Here is a 25,335-nt window from a genome sequence, read left to right as displayed (position 1 = left end):
ACTGGTGGGTTTGAACCGCCGACCTTGTGGTTAGCAGTCCAGTGCTTATCCTATAGTGCCACATCAGGAGTCCAGCAACACTGTTTTGTTGTTGGTGTTAGTGCTGTCAAGTCGGTTCAGACTCATGGCAACCCTCTATAGGGTTTCCAAGGAGCAGATGGTGAGCTTGAACTGCCAACCTTGTGGTTCAAACTGACTTTGCAATCCAGTGCATTAACATGTGGGTTAATGCCACACCAGGACTCCACAGTAGGATAGGGTTGCAAAAACTCAGAATCCACTCAACAGCACACAAATACAATAATAACAACAATCTGTGGGTGGAGATGTGTGGGAGGCAAGCCCACCAAAAATGTCAGCACCATGGTTGGTTAACTTCCCAAGTGGTATCCATGTCCTTTCCAGGTCTGCTCAGAGTTCAAGGGTCCCTGGGGGCTGACTGGACACCCCTCGTCACTGAGAAAATTGGTATTTAACCTCTCAAGTGAAGAGGAGGAACTGTTGGTAAGTGAATATGCCCTTGGTAGGCTGCACATCTCTAACTGGAAAGAACGTAATGAATGGGGTGTCTCATAGAGCAGACACTGGATTTAAGGCCTAGGTTCAAATCCTGCCTCCGATGCTTTCTAGCTATGTGACCTTGGCAAATCACTTACCCTTCAGTGCATCTTGGTTTCTCTATCTGTTGTGGTGTGGCACTGTAGGTTAAGTATTGGACTGCTAACCACATAGTTGGAGGTTCAGACCCACCAAGTAGGTCTTTGGAAACCCTATACAGGATCATTATGAGTCGGAACCAACTTGACAGCACTTCATAACAACCACAACCTACCTTATGGGATAATTGATATAAGAAATTCTGTGAGATAATCAATGAAAAAAAGAGAAAGAGCGTGACACCCAGCATATGGTAAACAACAACAATGAAAAATCAAAACCATTGGTCACGAGTTGACTCCAACTCACAAAGACCTCATGTGTACCAGGACAGAACTGCTCTAGGGTTTTTTTGTTTGTTTGTTTTTTCAGTTTTTTTTTTTTTTTCTTAAATGTTTTATTGTGAATTATGTGATAGTTTACATGGGAGAACATTACTTTTACATTCATTCTATTGTATATCGTCTCATTGCCATGGTTACAATCCCCTCCATGCAATCCTTCCCCTGTACCCCCCAGGTCTTCAGCACACAGTCGCTCTCCCTCTCTGGTCTATAGGGTTTTGAGTGGCTGATTTTTGGGAAGTAGATTGTCAGGTCTTTCTTCTGAGGTAACTCTACATGGACTTGAGCCTTCAATCTTTCCGCTAGCAGCTGAGAACTTAACTGTTTGTGCCACCCAGGGCCTCTAAACACACTGCCATCAAGTCAATTTCAACTCATAGTTTCTGGGGCTGCAAATCTTTATAGGAGGAGTCAGCCTCATCTTTCTTTCCTGTGGAGCAACTGGTGGATTTGAACAACTGACTTTGTGGTTAGAAGCCCAACACGTAACCCACAGCACTATCAGGCTCCTTTGGCACATAGTAGATATTCAATAAATGAGAGACACTTGTGTTGTTGTTGTTATCGCCAAATTTCAATTTGGCATTGATTCAGGGGTTTCCTCCCAGGCAAAGTCTCCTTACAGTTTGTGTTAAAAGTGCATTTCTCCAAGCACAGTAGATGATCTCACTGATGGTAGTAAAGGCTGTGATGGGGCCCATTTACCATCCATGGGCCCAGTGAGTGCTATGATGAAGAGAGGAAGGCAGTTGTGTCCCTGAGTGCCCACCAAGGAGCTTGGGCTTTTTACTGCAGGTAGGCAGTTGGTTGCCACTGAATGTTTTAAAGGACCGAAATAGCCTAATAAAGGGAATGCAGATTTTTGTCCCTGAGGCTATATACCTGTAGAACTAGAATCTAAGTCAATAATGACAATACAATTGAAGTAATGCAACAATAATGACAATAGCTATCATTTTGTAAGAGCTTATGGTCTACCAGATACTGTGTTTGACGTATTATTATGGCTCTTGTAACTCTCACAACAATCTTATGAGGTGGGTGCTATTCTCATTCCCATTTACAAGTAAGAAAACAGAGTCAGGAAGGCTAACTCCTATAGTTGTCATGGAGCTAAGAGGTGACAGAGCTGGGCTGGACCCCAAGCAATCTGGTCAGACAGCTCCCACTTAACCAGGACCCTCCTTTGTCTTCCTTGAGCCTGTAAAGGAGGTAGGCTTGGATTGCCTGCCACTATTTAGGGAGCCCCTCCATTTGCCTGAATTTCAGCTCCCCCCTTTTCCATGTGAGCCCCTGGGACTTCACTTCTTTCTTTGAGGCATGCAAGTGTGGGTACCAGAGCCAGAGAACTTTCAGCTGACCAGTGAGGGCGGAAGCCTTTAGACATCAAAGCAGACAGCAGCAGACCCCCGGAGAGATGGGCTGTTAAGCTAATTCCTCCAAAGGCTGGCAAAGGCCACAGCGGGAACTTCTGAGAGTGCGGGGGAAAACAAGTCCTTTCATATGGCCTCCCTTTGAGCTGGCCTCCGGGTGGGGCTGGGGTCGGTGTGTGGAGGGTGGGGAGTGTGAGGAGAGGCGAGGCCACAGTCGGGCTGGGCAAACAGATTGGGCAGTGGCTGTGAGCACAGAGAGCCCATTGTGCACCTGGAGCTCTGCTTTCAATAATCTGCTTGGAAGAATGTTTCATTGAGCACCAGAGAAAGGAGCCATTGAATTATCCGGGGCTGGCTCCATGAAGGGTTAAAGACAAGGGGGCTATGGGTGCCCAGGCCTTCACCACTCCTGACTCAGATGCCTGATGTGGGAATTCTGACCGCTAAGACAAGGGACACTCAGTTGAGACCACTGAAAGGGCCAGAATGAGGGGTCAGAGGGGGACATAGATCTCCTCCAGAAATACTGGAGCATCAGAGAGGAAAACCCCTTTCCTACCAGAGCTATTTTCCCAAGTAATAGCCAGCAAGCACTGGGCCTTAGGTACCCCTGTGACCTGCCCACTAGGAGAACAACTCATTTGAGCAGGTATGTGTCTCCCTAGGCTTCCTGCCACCATAACCACCAGCGGCTGTTGAGTTAGCTCCAACTCCTGGCACCCCATGTGTGTCATAGTAGAACTGTGCTCCACAGGGTTTTCAACGGCTGAATTTAAACCGTTGAAAGAATGCCAGGCCTTTCTTCTGAGGTGTGTCTGGGTGGACTTGAACCTTTAACCTTTTGAGTAGCAGATGAGAGCTTAAATGCTGGACTTTCTACATGGCCCCTTAACTTGGGCCCCTATGATTCCACCTTCCACCATATAGCCAGTCTGGCTTTCTTAAACACCTCTGACTCTTCCGTTAATCATTAATTATAATTAATGATGTCAATGCGGTGCTGTGGGTTAATGCACTGGACTGCAAGGTCAGTTTGAACCGCAAGGTTGGTGGTTCAAGTTCACCAGCCACTCCTCGGAAACCCTATACAGGGTCGCTATGGTTCGGAACCAACTCGTGGCACTTTACAACAACAGTAAGAGCAATGCCCCCAGAGATAGCAGAGTTAGAGTGCGAACCATTGGTCATCAGCCTCGATGGCTAAGAAAACCTGTGGTGGTTTCCTTGCTGAGGATGATTTCCAAGTAGAAGACATGGTCTGCCTGTGGGATAGGACATCAGTATAGGAATTCTGGACACCCACTCAGGGCATTTCTTACCTGAGTGCCATGTGCCTTCTCCAGCCACATGGATTTGTGGAGTTTGAAGTGTAGGTGCTATAATGCTGACATCTATGGGCTTGGAAGAGGAGACAGTGGCTGCCACTGGAGAAAAGAAATTGCTGGATTCTTGGGACTGGTCACCAGCATCACAGCAGTGTGTGTCCTTCATAACCAACCATCTTTCTGCAAATGCTAATGCCGCCCCGAGACTAAATCTGCAAGGAAGATGTTCTGTGACCAAAACTGAGCTTTTTCATAAGCACCATTTTGGATGGAAAACTTTAAAAATAGACAATGCCTTTCCCTGCTTCCTTTAAAAAGAGAATCCTGAACAGGAATTCAATTCTGTGCACAGCTGTGATTTAGTGATGTCCTTGGTAGATAGAGCTCTTTGTTCCTTTACTAAACGGCCCCAAATGCCCAGCTTTTAGAATTTATCAATCTGAGTTTTATGTTTATTCTTTTATTTCTCCATAATGATTTCACTATGAAACTGGATTACTATAAAATGGGGAATTGCTTTAAGCCACTTTCTTATATATTCTCTCTGAAGTGCTTTGAATATCCTTGGGCTGGGAAACAAAATCATTAGCTTTGTAAGATTGTGTACAGAGTAAGAATCAGTAGGATATGAATGAGGGAGGCCCAAGGAGCTTTCTTCAGAGTTAAAGATTTGTGACTTTTTTTTTTTTTTAACGTTTTATTGTGAACTGAGTGAGGGTTTACAGACAATACCATCAGTTTTACATTCAACAAATCACACACTTTGTTTCATCTCAATGTTATGTGACATTTTTGGATGGTTCAGAAACCTTACATATTTTCTTTTAGGTTCTTGATTTGGTCCAGACCAGGCAAATTGACCTCATCATGACCCCGTGCATAGTGGAACAGGATTCTGCCCAATTCTGTGCCATCCTTGTTGGGATGCTGTGTTCCTTAGAGTTGTCATTGGCCAATTTTTTGAAATAGATCGCTTGACCTTTCTCCCTAATCCGTCTTAGTCCGGCATCTTCAGTGAAACCTGTACAGCATCAAAGCAACACACAAACCTTCACTGAGGAAGTGGTGGCTGTGCTTCAGGGGCAGTGACTGGGAATTGAACCGGAAGGTGAAGCTTCTAACACCCCACCACCGCGATCTCCACAGTGTGTGTAGTCTGTGCAAAGATCTTTGCCAAGGGCAATAAATCAGAAACAAGTCACATCTCTACTAGGGGAATTTTAATTGAATGATGACCAAAAATACATGTACACCCACCCACTTATATGTCTACACACACCCACTTACATGTATATACATACACACACATGTATGCATAGCCGTATATAACACAGTCACAAAACAGATGCACTCAGGTTTTCGCTTTTATATTCCTATGTCCTATGAAGTATTCTAGGGATTAATAATGAGAATCAACATTCCTAAGTTGGAAGGAACCTTCAAATCCTTTAGGTTTTCTTTCCTTTCTTACCTCCTAGGAAAATGGGCACTTTACAAAGTTCTAATAATAGGGAACTCTGTATTTCTTGAATTCTAATTTCATCAACGAAAATCTGTAGCTGTTACCATATCTGATCCATATTTCCTGTGCAGATGTGAAATTTCTTGTGTATTAAAGTGGTTGTACTTTGTGGGCTATGGAGTGAAAAAACCATGCCTACATGGATAGATTCATCCTGTAGGGGGTGGTTATTTCTGATGCCAATGGTCCTGACTAGAGAAGGAACTTAAGCTTCTATGAGCCTTATTTCTTGGGCTTGAATCTACCTGGGTGGTGATAGGGCCATTGTACATTATCACAGGGAAGAAGACAGGTAAACATTGTGTTGAAAACTCGAAGGGAAGATAAGTGAGCCACATCTTGAAAACGATTGTTAGGTACCCTCACTTTGGCTCCAAGTTATAAAGCCAAATGAAACAATGCCCAGCCCTGCACTCTCCTCACAGTTGTGGTGTTTGAATCCATTATTGCAGCCACTGTGTCCATCCATCATTTTGAAGGTCTTCCCCTTTTTCTCTGTTCCTCTGCTTTACCAAGCATCGTATCCTTTTCCAGGGACTGGTTCCTCCTGACAGTGTGTCCAAAGTACATGAGCCAAAGACTCACCATCATCGATTCCAATGAATATTCTGGCTGTACTTGATCCAAGACAGATCATGGCACTTTCAGTATTCTGGCAGTCCATGGCACTTTCAGTATTTTTCACCAATATCACAGTTTGAATGCATCAGCTCTTCTCCCATCTTTCTTATTCATTGTTCAGCTTTCACATGCCTGTGAGGTGATAGAAAATAAATACTATGGCTTAAGTCAAGCACACCTTAGTCCTCAAAGTGATGTCTTTGCTCTTGAATACTTTAAAGAGGTCTTTTGCAGCAGATTTATCCAATGCAAAGTGTTGTTTGATTTCTTGACTGCTGCTTCCAAGAATATTGATTCTGGATGCAAGTAAAATGAAATCTTTGACACTTTTATCTTTTCTATTTATTTTTAAAGTTTTTATTGTGAATTGAGTGAAAGTTTACAGGGCAGATCATCAGTTTTACATTCAAAAAATCATACAACTTGTTTCATTACAATGATTACAATCCCCTCCATGTACCATCAGTTAACAGTATTTCTCTCGATTCACTTTAGCTCTTTTTTAAAAAACACTCAGGCATATATAATAATTTACACCAACAAAGGGCACATTCTGCAAGTCTGCCTCCTGGCCGCCAGCTCTCAGTCCCTCTCTTTCCATGAATCTAGAGTCCTCAGCCACTCCCTCTCTCCATGGCCCCATCTCTGCCTCCATCTCTGGTGTGGCTGCTTATCTGGATAAGGTCTCACATTCCTCTTGTGCTCTTCTCCCTCGATGGTCCTAGGGTCCTTTGTTTCTGGACTACAAGATTCACTACTCCCCTGCTTTTGTTACAAAACAACCTTTACAATTGTGACAGTCGCAATTAGTCATGATAACAATTACTCACTATTGAATCATAAGAATCTTATCCCCATCTCTTTTAACCAGACCCATCTTGACAGTTAGGACTCTTTCTTCCCCCACACACTCTTAAACTAAACTCCCTCTTGAAACCTTATAATCCAGTCACTTTGTTCCTTTATCACCCTTCATTTTAGGTAGCCAGTATCTAAGTTGCCCGTCCCTATCTACCTTGTGTATAGCAGGAATAGAATTGATACTTGATGTGAAGACTCCTTCCCTCTCTGTTGGTATTTAGAGTTACTACCTCCATGAGTATAGGTCAAGTTCATCAAATTGTAGCAATTTACCTTCATTTTCTTTATAAAAAATTGTTGGTTAAAAATTTTTTTTTTACTCTTCCTCTAGTTGAGTTCTGATTATCAAACCACCGAGGCTAGGTCAAATGGGTACTATCTGCAACTTTGGGTGTTCTTGTGCATCTCTCCTCACTTCATATCAGTTCGATGCTTCACTTTCAGCTCTAGCCCTCTGTGGCTATGTCCTTGTCCATGGGCTCAGGTGTCCCCAGGTCTCCCCACACTTTAAACCAACCAGCCCTTCCTCTTCTCTCTCTCATCTCCAGGTTAACGGAAGTCTATGGACCATGGTTGAATTCAGCCCATTTCTTCATTGCTGCCTTTCACCCTCTTCCACTCATCAGTAGACCAATTTGGTCACCAGCAAGCTTACATGCCTGCTCATGTGTTCCCTTTGAGTTTCAGTCTTAGAGGTGGGTTTGTCCTGAAAGAACTTGATTGCTTGCCTTGATGGCTTCTCAGCGAACCGCTTGCTTATTGTAGTAGCCAGTCATGCTGACATTTTTGTTTTGTTTTTTTTCCTGATGATCTTTCTTTGAAGATGTATCTTCTGTCACTCTAGCTGTTACAGGCTGGTCTGCTTGTCCTTTATAGTGGGAATGCCCCACCTCAGAAGGTTCTGGATGAGGCTCAGGATTCCACCTAAGGTCCTATATACTGCAAAGGCTCTGTATCCTTTCTAGTTTTAACACAATGTCATTTATTGGTCCAGTTGTGAGGATTTTTGTTTTCTTTACATTGAGTTTTAGTTCATACTAATGGCTGTATTGTTTGATCTTCATCAGTGAGTATTTCAAGTCCTCTTTGCTTTCAATAAGCAAGGCTATGTTATCTGCATATCTCAGGTTGTTACTGATCCTTCCTCCAATACTTTTTTGTTTTCGGTGATTTGAAAATCTATTATTTATTAGTCATATAATAAAGGACTCAAGGAGGTCTGGTAGCGTAGTGGTTACGAATCGGGCTGCTAATCTCAAGGCCGGCAGTTTGAAACTACCAGCTGTTCCATGGGAGAAAGATGAGGCTTTCTGCTCCCGTAAAGATTTACAGCCTTGGAAACCCTATGCAGGGTTGCTATGAGTCAGAACCGACTCCACGGCACATAACAACAGCAACATATATCAAGTACTCTTCATATACAGTTTCTTTATATTTTCCATAATTGGAAAACACTAGAAGAGAAAAACCAAAAGCAAGCCAAACAAACTAGACTAAACCTATTGCTGTTGCGTTATAGACTAGAACTCCTCCAAGGGTTTTCTTGGATGTAATCCTTATGGAGAAGTCCTGATGTGGCGCAATTCAAACTCACCAGTCGCTCCTCAGAAACCCCACACAGAGTCGCTATGTCTTCCTCCAATCTTGATACCACATTCTTCTTCTCATATTATTTGCTCAGCATACAGATTGAATAAGTATGGTAAAAGGAAACAACATTGACGCATTCCTTTCCTGAATATAAAGTATGCAGTATTCCCTTGTCCTTTATGAATGACTGCCTCTTGGTCTACGTAGATGTTCTGCATGAGCACAATTAAGTGTTCTGGAATTCCCATTCATTGCAATGTTATCGATTGCTTATAATGATGCACAGAGTTGAATGCCTTTGCATAGCCAATAAAGCACAAGTAAATATATTTCTGATATTCTCTTTTCGGTCAAGATCCATCTGACATTAGCATTGATAACCCTGATTCCAAGTCCTCTTCTGAATCCAGCTTGAATTTCTAGCAGCATTCTATCAATGTACTGCTACAACTGTTTTTATATAATCTTCAGCAAAATTTTACTTGCCTGTGATATTAATGATACTGCTCAATTCCAAATTCTGTGGGGTCACCTAACTTTGGAATGGGCACAAATAAGAGTCCGTTCCAGGTAGTTGGTCAGGTAGCTGTCTTCCAGATTTCTTGGCATAGACTAGAAAGTGCTTTCACCATTGCCTCAGTTGGTTGAAACATTCCATTTGTATTCTGTCAATTCCTGAAGCCTTATTGTTTACAAATGCCTTCAATACCATTGGTGCTTGATCATATGTTACCTTCTGAAATGGTTGAATATTGACCAATACTTTTTGGTACGTAACTCTGTGTATTTCTTCCATTTTCTTCTTCTTTTCTTTTTTTAGTGTAACTTTGTATTGTGGATTGAGTGAAGGTTTACAGACAAGATTATCGGTTTTACATTCAACAAATCGTACACTTTGTTTCATCTCAGTGATTGCAACACCAGTTATCCCACTTCCTCCCTGTGGCTCCTATTTCCCTTCCACCACCTTCCCATCCCTGCTTGCCACCGTCCTTACTTCTATCTTCTTTGTGTGCTTCCTACATCATTCAGTATTTTGCCCATGTTGCTGTTGTTGTTAAGTGCCATTGAGTCAGTTCTGACCCATAGTGACCCTGTATAGGGTTTCTGAGGAGCAGCTGGTGAATTTAAACTGCTTATCTTGCAGTTGTCCTGGTATGGCACTGTGGGTTAATGCGCCAGGCTGAAAAGTCGTTTGAACTTAACAACAACAACAAATCTTGCAGTGAAACCAACCTTGTGGTCCAGTGCATTATCCCACGGTACCACACCAGGATTCCATTTTGCCCTTGTTGTTGTTGTTAAATTCCATCGAGTTGGTTCTGACCCATAGCGACCCTGTATAGGGTTTCTGAGGAGAGGCTGGTGAGCTTAAACTAAGCTCACTAAGCTTTGTGATTCAAACTAACTTCACAGTCTGGCGCACTAACCCACGGCAGTGCTCAGGACTCCATTTTGCCCACAGAATCCTTTAATATTACAAGTTGAAGCATGAATTTTTCCCCCAGTTCTTTCACCTTGAGAAATGCTGAGTGTGTTCTTCCTTTTCAATTTTCTAACTCCAGATAGTTGCATGTTTTATTATGATACTTTGTCTTCTTGAGCTGTCCTTTGAAATTTTCTGTTCATCTCTTTTACTTCATAGTTTCTTCCGCTTGCTTTAATTTTTCTCCACATTCAAGAACAAGTCTCAGAGTCTCTTCTGACATCCATTTTGGCCTTTTCTTTCTTTCCTGTCTTTTTAATCTTTCTTTCTTCATGCATGAAGTTCTTTATATCATTCTACAACTTGTCTGGTCTTCTGTCATTAGTGTTCAATGTGTCCATTTTGATCTTGAGGTGGTCTCTAAATTCAGGTAGGATATACTCAAAGTTACATTTCGGCTCTTGTGGTCTTGTTTTAAACTTCTTTAATTTCAGTCTGAACTTGCATATAGGCAATGATGATCTGTTTCACAGCCTTCTCCTGGCCTTTTTTGCCTGATGCTATTGTGTTTGTCCATCACCTCTTCCCACAGATGTAATCAATTTGATTCCTGTGTATTCCATCTGGTGAGGCCCATGTGTATAGTCACCTTTTATGTTGTCGAAAAAAGGTTTTTACAATGAATAAGTCATTGCAAAATTATATTATGTGATCTACTGCATCATTTTTATCACCAAGGCCATATTTTCCAACTGTTGATCCTTCCTCTTTGTTTCCAAATTCCACATTCCAATTGCCAGTAATTATCAATACATCTTGATTGCATGTTTGATTAATTTCAGACTAAAGAAGTTGGTGGAATTCTTCAATTTCTTCATCATTGGCTTTGGTGATTGGTACATAAGTTTGAATACTAGTGGTATTTACTAGTTTTCTTTGTGGGCATATTAATATTGTCCTGTCATAGATTGGTATTGTTAAGTGCCGTTAAGTCGGTTCCAACTCATAGCAACCCTGTATAGGGTTTCCGAGGAGCGGCTGGTGAGCTTAACCCGCCAACCTGGCGGTTCAAACTGACTTTGCAGTCCAGCACATTAACCTGCAGTGCCACACCAGGACACCAAAGATAGCATCGTACTTTTTAATAGATCTCGAAATGTTCTTTTTGACAATGAATGTGACAATATTCCTTCTGAATTTGTCATTCATTCCCAGCACAGTAATCTATATGATTTATTTTAAACAGCCAATACCCATCTATTTCAGCTCACTAATACCTCAGATACCAATTTTTATGTGTTCCATTTAATTTTTGATGACTTCAACTTCCTAGACTCATACTTCATACCTTCTACGTTCTGATTATCAATGGATTTTTATAGCTGTTTTCTCTGTTTTTTGAGTTGTGCCTCATCAGCAAATGAAGGTCTCAAAAGCTCTATCCATGTCATTAAAGTCAATTCTAGTTTGAGAGGAGTCCTGGTGTAGTGCTTTAGGTTAAGGATTTGACTAGTAACCACAAAGGTAGCAGTTCAAACCCACCAGCTCCTGAGAAACCCTATACATGCTATAAGTAGGAACAGCAACAATTACTATATTGAAGAGGCAACTCTTCTTCAGTCATATGTGAGTGTCTTCCAACCTGATGGGCTCATCTTCTGGCACTATATTAGACAAGGTCCCGCTGCTATTCATAAGATTTTCAGTGGCTAATCCCTCAAAAATGGGCCACCTATTCCTTCTTCCTAGTCTGTCTTAGTCTGGAAGCACCACTGAAACCTGTCCACCATGGGTGACCCTACTGGTATTTGAAACACCAGTGGCATAGCTTCCAGCAACACACAAGTCACCACAGTACGACAAACTAACAGATATGTGGGACTGACAAACCTAGATTCATAGTACTCTTTGTGTTGGCTTCCTCCTTGTCTAACCCTGAGCATTTGGAAATGGCTGGTTTAAATATTCCAGCCTAGTTCAGCTGTGCAAGGGCATTAAAGTTGAGGGTCAGTGTTTACTTCCTGAGAAAGTTAGCAGGGAATCATGGGTGCCCCCTCCCAGACCACTGTGACTAACAAGAGACTCTTAAAAGAAATGTGCATATTGGGAGCAAGAGTCGGCCTGAGAGGTCCACCCACTCTTCTCCACACAGTGATTCACCCATCACTGCCATCCTTTCACTAAGCAAGCTGCCAAATTTCCTACATGTAATGCTTGAAATCTGTCTCTCAGTAACATTCACCCACAGGACTTAGTCCTTCCTCTTCAAAACCACAAACAACAGTTATAATAGCAGTTCACACTTATTGAGGGCTTACTTTCTGAGGGCACTATGCTATATCTCATTTATATTATTATCCCATTTTACAGATGAAGAAACTCAGGCTGAGAGAGGGGAAATTACTTGTCCAAGGCCAGATCCCAAATAAGTGGCAGGATGCCTCAAGTCGTTGACAGCAGACTCTGAAACACTGCCTTTCTTGTTCCCATGACAGCCCCGCAGAGATCTTCTGTAGACTGTGCTGCTGTCTTCCCCAGGCTTTTCTCATCCTGGCTGAATCCCAGCACAGTCCCTTCGCTATTTCTTCCTGTGACACAGCCCCTGGATGACTCCCACCCATGTGCATGGCGGCCCTGTTCACTTCCTCCTGACCTATGTCTCCAACACTACAGAGAACGCAAAGCTCAAGTCCATCTGACCTCAGGAGACTTGTACCTCGTTGACCCCAGGATAGCTTCGAGTTGAAGCCTCCGGAAGCACCATTTTAGTAGCATTTTCCTCAAAAGGCTGTCTTTTTCCTGCCTGTCCTCATATTTCTTCTACCAGAACAACAGGCTCAATTTTCCCTCTTGATAAATCTGGTCACCCTAAATATGGGGCTTTGAGAAAACAGGAGTGGCTGGCCCCATTCAGCCCTCATTTCAAAATGCAGGCTGCTATTTTAGAAATCTGGTTTCTTTTCCCCCACACGGTGGCTTGAAGTCAGTGGGAAGGAATTACTACAGAATACTACAGAATACTCGGGGGAGGGGGGGGAGGCAAGCTACTAAGAGACAAGACATACCTGGGCAGCATCAGGAGCAGAAAGGCTGCCCACAGGTTCCCAAAGCAGCTTTGTGGGAAAGAGGGTCCTTGGCTACATGCAATCAGGAAATACAGCTTTGCCAACCTCCCTTTTGGAGGTCAGCAATGTACATGTTAAACAGTTGAAGAAATTCTTGTAGGAAAGAAATCTAACTGATTTTATTTAACCCAATTTTCCCATTTAAAAGAGTATGTTATTATTAGCTGCCATTTAGTCAGCCCTTGGAGTTCTGGTATGGCGCTGTAGGATAAAGCACTGGACTGAAAGGTGTCAGTTCAAACACACCAGTCACTCCGTGGAAACCCTATACAGGGCTGCTATGAGACAGAACCGACTCCATGGCACTTAACAACAACAGCAACAAGTCAACCCTTGCCTAATGGTGACCCCATGTACAACAGAATGAAACACGCCATTCCCTTGATTGGTTGCTTATTGGACCATTGTGCTCCATAGAGTTTTAATCGGCGGATTTTTGGATGTGAACCACCAGGTTTTTTCCCCTTAATCTGTCTTAGTCTGTAAACTCTGCTGAAACCTGCTCAGCTTCAAAGTCATGTGAAGGCCTCCACTGAGAGATGGGTGTATTGGCCTCCACTAACATGAGGAGCATTGGCTGAGAATTGAACCTGGGTTTAAGGCAAGACTTCTACCACTGAAAATCATTACCCTCCATTTAAAAGTGTAGACTGGTAAGTTTCTGGAAAACACTGATACAAAGCAGAAGATGCAAATTGGCACCCAATGGCCTCATAAATAGGTTTGATTTGGCCTGCACAGTATTTAAATTTTGTTGTAAATTAGTTACAAACACTTAATTATTTCTCATAGTAATCTGGGTTGGGATACTTCTGGAAAAGAACTCAGAAGATCTAATAATTCTGATCCATATTCTGCGTGGCAGTGGTCAACTGGGAACAAGGCTTGTAGTCTGTAGCTCACTGCAGCCCCCCTCTCTGCATCCCACCCCCAGCCTCTTTATAGCAATAATACAACTGCCCCCACCCCACCCCTTTTACTCATTTATACTTGCCTGACCCAGAGCCCCAAAACTTTCTTTCTCTGACCTGGAGGTTTTCTTGGGTTGGCCAGACTGGTCCCCAAAGCCCAATCACCCATTTATTCATGCAAAGGCTACTGAATGAGTTTCTACTGTGTGCTGAACCCTGTGGGTATAGATAGGTGTATATAACAGTGCCTGCCCTCTGGATTCCAGCATAGACATTCTAAAACTCTAGTTGTGAATTGCTCAGCGTAGGGAGGATTTGAGATGTAGGGAGCTGGCAAGCCCCAACTTCTGGATTTCCAAGTCCTGGTGCTTGACAAAGCCTTCTCCATTCTCCCTATTGCCTGTACTGACCCACAGAGGAAAGTCACCACCTCTGTGACTTGGGTAGTTCCCACCCATCTCAGGGTCTCTGTTTCTCCATCTGTGGAATCCCTGGTTGAAAATTTAGCCGTCTCTTCTAGGGCTTGTTATTAATTTGTGTCTCCCAGTGGATTTTGACTCATAGCGACCCCATATGCCAGAATAGAACTCCCCTACAGGGCTTTCTTTTCTAGGCTGTAATCTTGATGGGAGCAGATCACCAAGACATTCTCCTACGAGGCTGGATTAGCAGTTGGGAATGTTAGCACTACATGATCTAGGAATCTCTGTCCAGGAAACACCGGAGCAGTTCCATCTAATTAATTACAAGCAACGCCGCCGCTCCCTCTTCCCCAGTGCCGGCCAGGGCGGGGACAGGAGCCAGCGGGACCCGCAGGCCTGGGCTTCCCGCCCGGGGGGCGGAGCCGCTGCTCGGCGTCCCACCCCTCCACCTGGGGCTCGGCCGGCAGATGTTACAACTTTTTCTCATTCTCTCTCGCGGTGTCCCCCACCCTAAACCAGCCCAACCCGTGCCTCTCTCTCGTTCTTCGGTGGGGTCCTGCCCGCCTCTCTGCGGGGAGTCCTCCCTGTTCTGAGGACTCCAGGCGGGGCTAGAGGCCGAGCCTGGGGCGCGCGGGTGGAAGGGGGGGGGCGGTGGAGGGTCGTGGGGGGAGGAGAAAGGGAAAGGCGAGGCGAGAGAAATTAGGAGCGGGAGAAATCCGGGGTTAGAAGAAGAGGCTAGGAAGAGGATGGTGGAGAGCACTTTTTGGAAGCCACCAAGCTGCGTGTCTGACTGGCCTGGCTGAGCTGAGGGACAAGGGAGTGAGAGGGGCGCAGGGCGGGCACTTGGGTGGCGGGAGGCAGCTTGGAGCGGGCCTGGCCTCCCCAGAGCGCCCCGCAGCGACCGCTCAGGGCTGGGCCCCCGCCGTCTAGCCACCAGTCCAGGAAAAGCCACTGGGCTGCCCTCGGGTCTCTGAGCGCTCTCGCAGCGTCCTGGCCGGCCAGCAGGCGGGCAGCCAGGTCGTGCGCCCTGGGCGCGTGAAGCGGTGAGGCCAGAGGAGCCCTGCGCGCCGTGAAGCGCGGACCAGCTTGGCGATGCACGCCCTCACCGGCTTCTCGTTGGTCAGCTTGCTCAGCTTTGGCTACTTGTCCTGGGACTGGACCCAGCCTAGCCTACTGGCCGATGGGCCAGGAGAAGCTACCGCGGAGCAGCCCTCAGCCGATCCATCCCAGCCTCCCCACATCATCTTTATCCTCACCGATGACCAAGGCTATCACGACGTGGGCTACCATGGTTCAGATATCGAGACCCCTACGCTAGACCGGCTGGCAGCTGAGGGCGTCAAATTGGAGAATTATTACATCCAGCCTATCTGCACGCCTTCGCGGAGCCAACTCCTAACTGGCAGGTAGGGACGGATGGCCACCGCCGCGGGCAGTGGACATTCAAGCTAAGCCCAACTGAGCACGATTGGTAGATATCCCCTGCACCTACAACCCTGCTTCTGGGACCTGGGAAACCAAGACGCAGGGCCAAATCTGCCTTCATTTGACTGGATGATCCATAATAAGTCCCTTGTCCTTTCTAAAGGGACCCTGGTGGCGCTGTGGGTTAGACTTAGAGCTGCTAACTGAAAGCTCTAAGGTTCAAACCAACCAGCCTCTGCAAGAGAAAAATGAGGCTTTCTGCTATAAAGATTTACAGTCTTGTAAAACCCTAGTTAATACGCTGGACTGCAAGGTTGGTTTGAACTTCAAGGTCAGGTTGAACTGCAAGGTCAGTGGTTTAAGCTCACCAGCCACTCTTCAAATCCTTGTATAGGGTCACTATGAGTAGGAACAGACTCGACAGCACTTAACACCACCACCACCACCAAACCCTATATGAGTCAGAATTGACTCTCTGTTTGCCTACCTATGCACTAAATGGTTGCTCATCCTTGAGGTCTTACAGCTCTGATGTTCTAGGATTACACAATGTGAAGGAGACATGTGACCATCTCTTTTTGTTAAAGGAACATGGCAGCCTCAAAATACTATACAGGGTTGCTATGAGTCATAACTGATTTGATGACACTTAACATCAACAACTATACCACTAGGTTGCTATGAGTTGAAATAGATTCAACCGCAATGGATTTTTTACATAACTGGGAGGATTATTGTTGTTGTTAAGTGCCATCAAATGGGTTTCGACTCATAGAGACCCTGTATAGGGTTTCCTAGGAGCAGCTGATGAGTTTGAACTGCTGACCTTCTGGTTCAAAGTCTAATGCTGATCCTATAACGTCACACCAGAGTTATCCAACCAGGAGGAATAGGGTCCCCAAACTGTACAATGACTAGATTAGAAAGAAACCAGAGAATTGCTATGTAGAAGAGAAAGACACACACAAGGTGCCATGTTCCATGTAACACTGGACTGGTTACCATATTTTCGAATACAACACACCCAGGACTATAATGTACATAGGAAACTCATGGGGGCTCAGGGGGCTGTAAGATTTGCAAAAAACTGTATATCCTGCATTATTTGGGTAAAAATACAGTACTTCATTTCTCTGAGCCTTTGCTTTTTCATCTGAAATCCTTCCAAGTTGGCTGGGAGCCCTAAGAAGACATGCTGCTTTCTTTGCAAGGAGTTGTCCATTGGCAAGGCAGCAGTATTACAGGATTAAAGGAGCAGGGAAACAGGGTGGGGGTGTGCAAGACAAACTCTGGCCACTTAGGAGAAAATCCTTTGGCAGGGCTGAAACTAATCCTTCTTGGGTGGAGTCCAAGGCATGCTTTCTCCTAAGCTCCACCTAATAGCCACTAGTGTGATTTCAGAAACCAGAGCCTTGTTCTCCCTGTTCCTGGCTGAGAGAAACTGAGGCAGGGAATTAGGAAGGACCCAACTCAGTGCCTATGTCCAACATGAGGGTCTCTAGGAGGCTGAGGCCGGTGCTTGACAAGAGTCCTGGAGCTGGAAGTCCATGATGCCTTTACTTCCTTAGATCTAGCATGCAGTGTTTAGATCAGAGAAAGCCAGCAAGCAGGAGAAAAGGAAGAGAAAGAGAGGGAGGGAGTGAAAGTGTTGGGAATGGGGGATGGAGGTGGTGGTGGTGAAGACCAAGCATTGGTGAATCCAGAAGAGGCAGAAGAACCTTAGTACACAGGTTAGCACTTCTCTCCCAAGGGGTGACTTTTGGTTTAAGCCTTGGAATGAGCAGAACAGCCAGCAGGATAGCGCTCCAGCCTTCTGATCTTCGAAGTTGGCTAAGCATGGCCGGCAGCATTCTGCCCTTGGCCCCTGCAGCTGGCTCTATTTGACTGAAGCTTATTGCTCTCATTAGGGATTGTTAACGCATTCAGTGGTGTTGGTGGAAGCTGGAGAGAGCCAGAGTTTCTCAGGTTACTCACTTGCAGTTGCGCTCTGGTGACTCTCAGCTGACCTGCCTCATGATCCCGCTCAGTGTTCCACAATCTCATCCTTAGGAAGAGAGTTTCGGCTAGAACTCAGGGTTCTCTGGTGTCAAGTCCAGTCATTTATTAGCTTGACTAATCCCTGGAGGGAGTCCTAGTGTGGCACTGTAGGATAAACACTGCATGGCTAGCCACAAGGTCGGTGGTTCAAACCCACCAGCTGCTTCTTGGGAACCCTATACGGGATTGTTATGAGTCAGAACCAACTTGATGGTGCTTAACAACAACCACAGGACTAGGATAGGCCATATCACCAAGAGATTTTGAGCATGAGTTAGGTCAACCTGGGTTCGAATGTCAGCTCCATGGATGGACACTGTCGGACCTTGGACCAGTTGCTGCAGTTTGGAGAAATGCTGTTTCTTCATCTTTAAAACCAGTTGCTATTGAGTTGACTCCAGTTATAGAATGGGAATAATAGTACATCTTCCCTGTAGGTTTTCATGAGGATTAAATGAGAAAAAAGTGTGTAACACACTCTTAGTGTTAAAAATGGCAGCAAGCTACCCACTGCTGTCTAATGAATTTTAATTCATAGTAACCTTATGACATTGTAGACTGTCCCCTAGGGTTTCCAAGACTGAACCCTGATGTGGTGCTGTAGGATAAGCACTAGACTGCTAGCCATAGGGTTGGCTATTCAGACCCAGTAGTCACTTCTCGGAAACCCTCTGTAGGGCTGCCTGTAAGTCAGAACCCACTTAGTAGCACTTGTTGTTGTTGTTAAGTAGGCCATTGAGTCGGTTCCGACTCATAGCAACCCTGAGTAGGGTTTCTGAGGAGCGGCTAGTGAGCTTGAACCGCCAACCTTGCAGTTCAAATGGCTTTGCTAGCAGCACTTAACAACAGCAAAAACAATCTTTATGGAAGCAAACTGCCACATCTCTTTCCCTTGGTATGGCTGGTGGGTTTGAACCACTAATTAGAAGCTGAGCACTTTAACCAGTGTGCCACAGGCTTCCTTAAAAATGGCAGTTGTTGTTGTTCAGTGCCGTCGAGTCGGTTCCAACCCATAGCGACCCTGAACAGGGTTTCCGAGGCTGTAAATCTTTACGGGAGCAGAAAGCCTCCTCTTTCTCCCGCAGAGCAGCTGGTAGTTTTGAACTGCTGACCTTGTGGTTCGTAGCCCGATTGGTAACCACTACGCTACCAGAGCTCCTTAAAAATGGCAGTAGTCACTAATAATAGTTAACAACAAAAGTACCTTTAGAATAAGAAAATCAAAACCAAGAAACCCATCTTAGTGCCCCTGTGAAAGGTATCAGGCATTCTGTCTTGGCTAAACTTTAATGCCTGGGGGTGAGAAGAAAAGTGTAGGATTCCAACACACTGGTGAAGTTCCAGGCTTCTTGTTGACTCTGAGACTTTTAAGACTTGAGTACAGGTAAGACACATTGCATTAGGCAAATTTGCTTCACAAGACTTCTTTAAAGTGTTCAAGAGCAGAGATGTCAGTTTGAGGACTAAGGTGTACCTGACCAAAGCCATGGTATTTCCAATAACCCCATATGCATGTGAAAGTTGAACAATGAATAAGGCAGACCATAGAAGAATCAATGCAGTTGAATCATGCTGTTGGAGAAGAATATTAAAAGTACAATTGACTGCTAGAAGAACAAACAGATCGGTATTGGAAGAAGTAGCCAGAATGCTCCTTACAAGCCAGGATGACGAGATTTTTGTCTTTCATACTATGAACATATTATCAAGAGGCACCAGTCCCTGGAGAAGGACATCATGCTTGGTAAAGTAGAGGGTCACGGAAAATGAGAAAGATCCCCAATGAAATGGAATGGTGCAGTGGCAGCAAAAATGGGCTCAAGTTTAAGGATTGTGAGGTTGGCGCACGACTGGGCTGTTCTATTGTGCATAAAGTTGTTATGAACCAGAACTTACTCAACGGCACCTAAGGACAACAACAAAGGCAAGACAACATGTACAGATCCCTCCGGAATCCTGGACCAAAGAGGGTGAAGGGATATGAAAGAGTAAATGAGGAAAGCAGGATTCTGCTAACCATTTGCTCCTGCCTCAAGGTATAGGCCTGATCCAGGAGTGACTTAAAGGTGTTGTGAGTTAGATGTTGGACTGCTAACTGCAAGGCCAGTGGTTCAAACCCACCAGCTACTCCAAGGGAGAAAGATGAGGCTGCCTGTTCCCTTCAAGATATACAGTTTTAGAAACTCAATGGCAATGGATTTGGTTTTCATTCACTCTAACAGAAATACCACATTTGGATGGCTTTAACCATCAGAAATCTTTTTTTCTCAAAATTTAGGAGGCTAGAAGTTTGAATCCAGATTGCTGGGTCTGTTAGCTTTGGAAGAAGTTCCTTGCTTCTTCAACTTCTGCTTCCTGGTTCTTTGGAGACCTCCAGGTGGCATGGCATGTATCCTACCCCATTTCTCTTCTGCTTACTTGTTTAATCTCTTTGATATTTCAAACCAGGGTTGCTATGGGTTGGAACTGATTGGATGGCACTTAACAACAACAACAACATATCTCAAAAGAGATTTTCAAGATACCCTACTCCAATCCTGTCTCATTAATATAAATAAGACAACCCATTCTCAAGTGGGATTACAACCAAAGACAGAACAGTTAAGATTTACAACATATAATTTGAGGGGACAGAATTCAGTCTATAAGAAAGAGTTGCATGAACTCATGGGTGGGTACATAGAAGCCAGTCTCAAACCTGGGAACTAGAAGAAACATAAAGATCTCCCATTCCAACAAATCTTCCAAACACAAGCAATCTGGCACCCCCTTACCTCACAAAGGAAGAGAAGAAACCTCGTTTTCTGGAAAAGGGTCTCTGTTTGGACTTTGCCTGGTTTTATTTCAAGTCTTGGCTCTGCCTCTGACCATTGAGTGATCTTGAGCAAGACCTTCCTCTCCGCTGGACCTCAGCTTCTTGATAGGAAGGAGTGACTTGGGCTCCTTTTGAGGGATAGTTCCATGACATATGAGTGGACACAAGGATCCACATACAACTGAATAATATTCCATGGCCACATAGAAAAATGATATTGTTATTGTGTATCCTCGAGTAGATTCTGACTCATGGCAACCCAATAGGACAGAGTAGAACAGCCCCATAGGGTTTTTTAGGCTGTAATCTTTATGGAACAAATGGCCAGGTCTTCTCTCCTGCAGAGCTGCTGGTGGCTTCAAACTCTTTGGGTTAGCAGCTAAGCATGTATCACTGTGCCATCAGGGCTCCTTTAGAACCAGGTAAACCCAGAACCTATTGCTGTCAAGTTAATTTTGACTCATAACAACCTTATAAAACAGAGTAGAACTGCCCCCATGGAGTTACCAAGGGTGTGATCTTTACAAAAGCAGACCAACAAAAGCAAAAACAAAAAAACAACAGACTACTACATCTTTCTCCCTCCAGCAGATTTATGGGTTTACACTGCCCCACCAAGGGTCCTTTGTAACAGTGACGTTGAGTAATAAATTTGGGGGTACACAAGAGCAAAAACAATGCATTCCTTGGGAGAATTGTGGGAGACTTTACAGCAGGGTAACATTCCGGCTGGGCTTTGAAAACTCAGTAGGAGTTTGCCAGGGAGAGCAGAACTTGCTCTAGATCTTATCCTAAGCTAGTGGTGGGAGTGTTGTTGTTGTTGTTAGGTGCCATCGAGTCAGTACTGACTCATAGCGACTTTATGCACAGCAGAACGGAACACTGCCCAATCCTGGGCCAACCTCACTACTGTTGTCATGCTTGAGTCCATCGATGCTGCCACTTGGCCCATCTATCTCGGTGGGGGGGTCTTCCTCTTTTTCTCTGACCCTCCACCTTACCAAACATGATATCCTTCTCCAGCGACTGGTCCCTTCTGACAATATGTCCGAAGTATGAGAGATGAAGTTTGGCCATCTTGGCCTCCGAGGAGCACTCTGGCTGCACTTCTTCCAACACAGATTTATTGGTTCTTTTGGCAGCCCATGGCACTTTCAATATTCTCCTGTAACACCATAACTCAAAAGCATCAATTCTTCTACGGTCTTCCTTATTCACTGTACAGCTTTTGCATGCATATGAAGTTATCGAAAATACCATGGCTTGGGTCAGGCACACCTTAGTCCTCAAGCTGACATTTTGGTGGTGGGAGTAGAGCCTAGACACTCTGAGGTCTGGAGCCAAACTACCTGGAATACAAATCCCAACTCCAACTACTAGCTGTATAAATTCGTGGGCAAATGATGCAACTTTCCATGCCTTTGTTTTCTTATTTGGGAGTTGGAAATAATAAGGATAGATACTTCTTAGGAAGGAGTTCTGGTAGCATAATGGGTTATTAGTTGGGCTGGTAACTGCAGGGTCAGCAGTTCAAACCTACCAGCCGCTATGCCGGAGATAAATAAGGCTGTCTGTATTTATAAAGTTTTACAGCCTTGGAAACCCTTCACAGGGTCACTATAAGTTGGAACTGACTCCATGGCACATTACCACCACCACCACTACCACCACCATACCTCCTAAGCTATGGTGAGTATTTAGGGAGATACTTTATATCAGCACAATGTTTAGCCCACAGTAAGTGCTTGGTGTTCATTGTTATTGTTGTTGGGTACAGCTTGTAACTCCCCAACTTTCTAGTCATGTGATCCTGTGCCAGTGGTTTAACCATTCTGAGCTTCAATCGCTGCACCTGCAAACTAGGAGTGATAGTAATATCCACTTTCATTGATATTGAGCATTCAGTGAGACAACACATGTAAAGCCCTTAGCATGTTAGATTTGGTTACCATGATGATTTTTGTTGGTAGTGTTAGGATCAGAATCCCCTCAAAATTGTAGTGTGTGGTCTGTAGCTCACCTGTGCCTTCTGTGCCCTTCACTCTTCCCCCAGGTACCAGATCCACACAGGACTCCAGCACTCCATCATCCGCCCAAGGCAACCTAACTGCCTGCCCCTGGACCAGGCAACACTGCCTCAGAAGCTACAGGAAGCAGGTTACTCCACCCACATGGTGGGCAAATGGCACCTTGGCTTCTACCGGAAGGAGTGCCTGCCCACCCGCCGGGGCTTCGACACCTTCCTGGGCTCGCTCACGGGCAATGTGGACTACTACACCTATGATAACTGTGATGGCCCAGGGGTGTGTGGCTTTGACTTACACGAGGGTGAGAGCGTGGCCTGGGGGCTCAGTGGTCAGTACTCCACTATGCTCTATGCCCAGCGTGCCAGCCACATCCTGGCCAGCCACAGTCCCCGGAGACCCCTCTTCCTCTACCTGGCCTTCCAGGCAGTACACACACCTCTGCAGTCCCCACGAGAATACCTGTACCGCTACCGCACCATGGGCAATGTGGCCCGGCGGAAGTATGCAGCCATGGTGACCTGCATGGATGAGGCGGTACGCAATATCACCTGGGCCCTCAAGCGCTATGGCTTCTACAACAACAGCATCATCATCTTCTCCAGTGACAACGGCGGCCAGACTTTCTCAGGGGGCAGCAACTGGCCGCTCCGAGGACGCAAGGGCACTTACTGGGAAGGTGGTATTCGAGGTCTCGGTTTTGTCCACAGCCCTCTGCTCAAGCGAAAGCGAAGGACAAGCCGGGCACTGGTGCACATCACCGACTGGTATCCGACTCTGGTGGGTCTGGCAGGTGGTGCCACCTCAGTGGCCGACAGGCTAGATGGCTATGACGTGTGGGCAGCCATCAGTGAGGGCCGGGCCTCACCACGCACGGAGATTCTGCACAACATCGATCCTCTCTACAACCATGCCCGGCATGGCTCACTGGAGGATGGCTTTGGTATTTGGAACACAGCCGTGCAGGCCGCCATCCGTGTAGGTGAGTGGAAACTGCTGACGGGAGACCCCGGATATGGTGACTGGATCCCACCACAGACACTAACCAACTTCCCTGGCAGTTGGTGGAACTTGGAGCGGATGGCCAGTGTCCGCCAGGCTGTGTGGCTCTTCAACATCAGCGCCGACCCCTATGAGCGGGAGGACCTGGCTGACCAGAGGCCTGACGTGGTCCGAGCCCTGCTGGCCCGTCTGGTGGACTATAACCGCACGGCCATTCCTGTGCGCTACCCGGCAGAGAACCCCCGGGCCCACCCTGACTTTAATGGGGGTGCTTGGGGACCCTGGGCCAGTGATGAGGAGGAAGAGGAAGAAGAAGAGGAAGGCAGGGCTCGGGGCTACTCCCGGGGTCGCCGCAAGAAAAAGTGTAAGATTTGCAAGCTGAGATCCTTTTTCCGAAAACTCAATACCAGACTGATGTCACACCGGATCTGACTGGGGGAGTGGGCTCTGTCTCCTCACATGTGCTTCCCTACTCAAACCTGGCCCTGCTCCTCCTCAGGGAGTAGCCTGAGGTCAAGCCTAGTCTGCCCAGGAAAATGAGGGCTTAGAACTCCTCAGTTAAACAGGGTAGAGAACTCAGCTGACCCCAGGGTAGAGATGCCCTGCCTCTCCACTGACATGCTGTGTGACCCTTGGTACCCTGAACAAGCTCCCTGAGCCTCAGTTTCCTCACTTGTAAAATGAGCTCTGATGACTGTCGTGGTGCTGGGCCTTGTGCCCCAAACCGTGCTAGAGTTCCTGCCTGACCTCACCACTTCCTGGCTCATTTATGGCCTGATCCTTGAACCTTGAACTCTGTAGTGCTGCTTGGGTGAGGCAACTCCAGACCTGGGGAAGGGGTGATGTGAAGAGACCCCAGTCTGGGAATGGGCTGTCCGGTTGCTCTTTGAAGGGACCCCCTGAGGGCAGAGGTGCAGGAATCAGGGAGAAGGTGACCTTGTTGGGTCTCCATATGACCTAGGCCAGTCCTGAGACCAGACTGGTGGTAGGGACAGTGGTAGAGAGCTCTCCTTTCTCCTTCTCTGAGTCTGGAGAAATTGGTTCAACTGCTAGCCTCTGCAGGACCAAGGGTGGTAGAAATGAACAATCCGGACCCCCGAGTTCTGCTTGGACCAGGGGCAGAGCCCTTCCCCTCTATTTCCCTTTCTGCGAATGGGGATACTAACCCTGGCTCACAGGGCTGTTGAGGACTGGCCGAGGGAAGGGTTGTAGAGGAGCCTGTGAACTTGATAAAATGCCAGAACATAAAGCAAGGTTGCTATGCTCTATCTGTGTACACGGGTGGATGTGCGTGTGTATGTGGGTGCTGGGTGCTGGGGGCTGGCCTGACCAAGTGAGCAGGAAAGGGATGGGCAGGCTGGATGGGTTTAAGTCCAGTCCTGCCATAGACAGGTACTTACTGGCTACCTTGGCACAAGGCAAAGACTGATGATGCCAGGAAGAGGGAGGGCAGAGCAGGTAAGGGAACCAGGAGTTCTGGACTGTCATTCTGACTGCCTCTGACTGGGGCAGCTGTGTGACTTCAGGCAAATCACTGGGCATCTCTGGGCCTCAGTGTCCCCCTGTGGACAGCGGATGATCTAGGAGCTCTTCCTATTTGGCCATCCTGGGAGCCCTGGTATGTGTGTGTGTGGGGGGGGGGGCCTGGGCTGAGTGGAGGGGAGGAAGGGCGTGGGGGTTTAAAAGCCTGCCTGCTGCATAGCGCGCCTCCACTCCGCACAATGCGTTCCGCAGATCTCCCTTCAGATTCCAGTCGGTGCTGCGTGTGTAGGCGAAAGCCCTGCTGTGAATTTTGAAAATAGTTATTTTTGTCGCTGGCAAAGGAGGCCTGTTAGGACTCGTCAGCATGTGGATG

At 46.0% G+C, this 25,335-nt stretch overlaps 1 protein-coding gene across 1 annotated transcript; it reads left to right on the top strand.

Annotated features, from left to right (window-relative positions):
• The first annotated feature begins 15,214 nt into the window (after window positions 1–15,214).
• On the top strand, window positions 15,215–23,912 carry ARSI (arylsulfatase family, member I). The gene is made up of 2 exons (XM_006863881.1): window positions 15,215–15,583; window positions 22,508–23,912. The coding sequence occupies exons 1-2, from the start codon at window positions 15,270–15,272 to the stop codon at window positions 23,910–23,912; spliced, it is 1,719 nt and encodes a 572-aa protein (XP_006863943.1). The 5' UTR covers window positions 15,215–15,269.
• The last annotated feature ends 1,423 nt before the right edge of the window (window positions 23,913–25,335 follow it).

The sequence above is a fragment of the Chrysochloris asiatica genome, unplaced genomic scaffold (genome assembly GCF_000296735.1).
Source record: "Chrysochloris asiatica unplaced genomic scaffold, ChrAsi1.0 scaffold00057, whole genome shotgun sequence".
Classification (NCBI taxonomy): domain Eukaryota; kingdom Metazoa; phylum Chordata; class Mammalia; order Afrosoricida; family Chrysochloridae; genus Chrysochloris; species Chrysochloris asiatica.
Note: the sequence above shows the minus strand (reverse complement) of the source record. Positions and strands in the feature narration are given on the sequence as shown.